Here is a 1,949-nt window from a genome sequence, read left to right as displayed (position 1 = left end):
TCTCAACCACCAAATGCTTAGCTGTGTCCCGGCCGCTACCGCCCCCACCTCATACTCAACACGTGCGTCCTCCCGGTTCCCAGGCGCACACATCCTGAGATATTTTTGCACCTCTGTGTCCGGACCCTGGAAGTTCCGGCACGTCGTGGTCGGCTACGTGGACAACACGGAGGTCATGCGGTTCGACAGCGGAGACTCGAACCCGGTGGCGCAGCCGCCGGTCCCCTGGATGGAGCAGCCGTGGGTGGAGCAGGAGGATCCGGAGTTTTGGGAGGAGCAGACTCGGGCCTGCAAGCAGTGCGCACAGTTTTCCGGAGCAAAACTGAACAACCTGCGCGCCTACTACAACCAGAGCGAGGACGGTGAGCCGCGCGCGCCCGGGTCCGGGCACAACCCCCATCCCCACTGAGCGGCAGGAGTCTCCGGGAATCTGTGGGTCTGAACGTCCCCCCAGGGCTGCGGGACCCGCCCTGCGCCCATCCCGGGAGGAGCCCGCGGGGATCCTAACCCAGTCTCACTTTCAGTTGGCATTTAATCCCCGGTCAGGTCTCCACTGGCCCGGTGCGGGGCACGTGTGTGCTCCTGGAGACTAAGTCAGCGGGGCTGACTTTAGGGCGCGGTCAGGGTCTCACACCTTCCAGATGACTTCTGCCAGTGAAGTGGGGTCGGACGGGCGCTTCCTCAGCGCGTACAGTCAGTACGCCTACGACGGCACCGAAATCTTCGCCCTGAACTTGGAGCTGAGTTCCACCAACGGAGCCAACAAGACCGGCCAGATCACCGTTCGGCGCGATTTCTTGCATCAAGATGATGTGGAGCTTTGGAGGCCCCTCCTGGAGCACACTTTCCCAAACCGGCTCCGCCTGTTCCTGAAGAAGGGGAAGGGGACGCTGCTCTGAGCAGGTACCAGGGCGCGGGCCGCCCCCAGGAGGGGATCTGTGGGCTGGGGCGGCTTCCTACAAGAAGAGGAGGGAAATGGGGCAGTGACAGAATGTCCCTCCTGCTGGGGAGAAGGAAGAGTCCCCCAGATGTCCTCATTCTGTGACTCACCCATGGACCCAACTTCTCTAAAGGACAGTGAGGGACCCAGCCTCTCCCTGAAACACCCACAGTGGGTCCCTCACCACCCTGCAGCACCTGGGGCACCAGGACCTTCTCCCTGGTTCTGGAGCTGAGACCCTCTCTGGAGGCCTGGCTCTGGGTTTGCTGAGTCATCAGCCTCCACCTGAGTCTGTGTCTCCCCTCAGAGACCTGGACACTCCTACCCTAGGTTCTCACCCTGATTCTGGAACCTTCCAAGAAATAACAGATTATGTCAGAAACCTCTGTCCAGGCTGGTGTCTGGATGGTGCGCTCCCTTCCCCCACCCCACTGTCCTGTCCACTCTCAGGGTGGTCACAGGAGCACTGCTAGAGTGTCCCATGACCACGCAGAGTCCCTGAATTTTCTCACCCTACCCTCAGACCCTCCAAAGGCACACCTGACCCACCACCCCATCTCTGACCATGAGGTCACCCTGAAGTGCTGGGCCCTGGGCTTCTACCCTGCTGACATCACCCTGACCTGGCAGTGTGATGGGGAGGACCTGACCCAGGACATGGAGCTTGTGGAGACCAGGCCTGCAGGGGACGGGACCTTCCAAAAGTGGGCAGCTGTGGCCGTGTCCCCTGGAGAGGAGCAGAGATACACATGCCATGTGCAGCACCAGGGGCTGCCTGAGCCCCTGACCTTGAGATGGGGTGAGGAGGGGGCGTGGGCACAGAGCCTCTCCTCAGGGTGTCCCTGATCAGGGTCAGGACTCAGGCCTCAGGTTGACCTCTCACCCTCCCCTCTCAGACCTCCCTCCTCAGACCACCATGACCATCGTGGTCATTGCTGCTGCCCTTGGTGTCCTTGGAGCTGTGGCTGCTGCAGCTGTGATGTGGAAGTGCTAGGTTGGCAAGGGGCGG

The 1,949-nt window shown here is 61.6% G+C and overlaps 1 protein-coding gene across 1 annotated transcript; it reads left to right on the top strand.

Moving 5' to 3' along the window:
- Positions 1-83: 83 nt before the first annotated feature.
- Positions 84-1,934, top strand: LOC118984161 (patr class I histocompatibility antigen, A-2 alpha chain-like; the record flags this gene model as incomplete). The annotated part of the gene is given in 4 exon segments (XM_037041938.1): positions 84-362; positions 625-903; positions 1,464-1,739; positions 1,837-1,934. Coding segments are annotated over 4 exon segments (932 nt in total), but the record flags the coding sequence as incomplete, so codon positions are not given.
- Between the last annotated feature and the right edge of the window lie 15 nt (positions 1,935-1,949).

The sequence above is a fragment of the Sturnira hondurensis genome, unplaced genomic scaffold (assembly GCF_014824575.4).
Source record: "Sturnira hondurensis isolate 20B ecotype Veracruz unplaced genomic scaffold, ASM1482457v3 Scaffold0003265, whole genome shotgun sequence".
NCBI classification, from domain to species: Eukaryota; Metazoa; Chordata; class Mammalia; order Chiroptera; family Phyllostomidae; genus Sturnira; species Sturnira hondurensis.
This window is presented reverse-complemented; position numbering and strand designations above follow the sequence as displayed.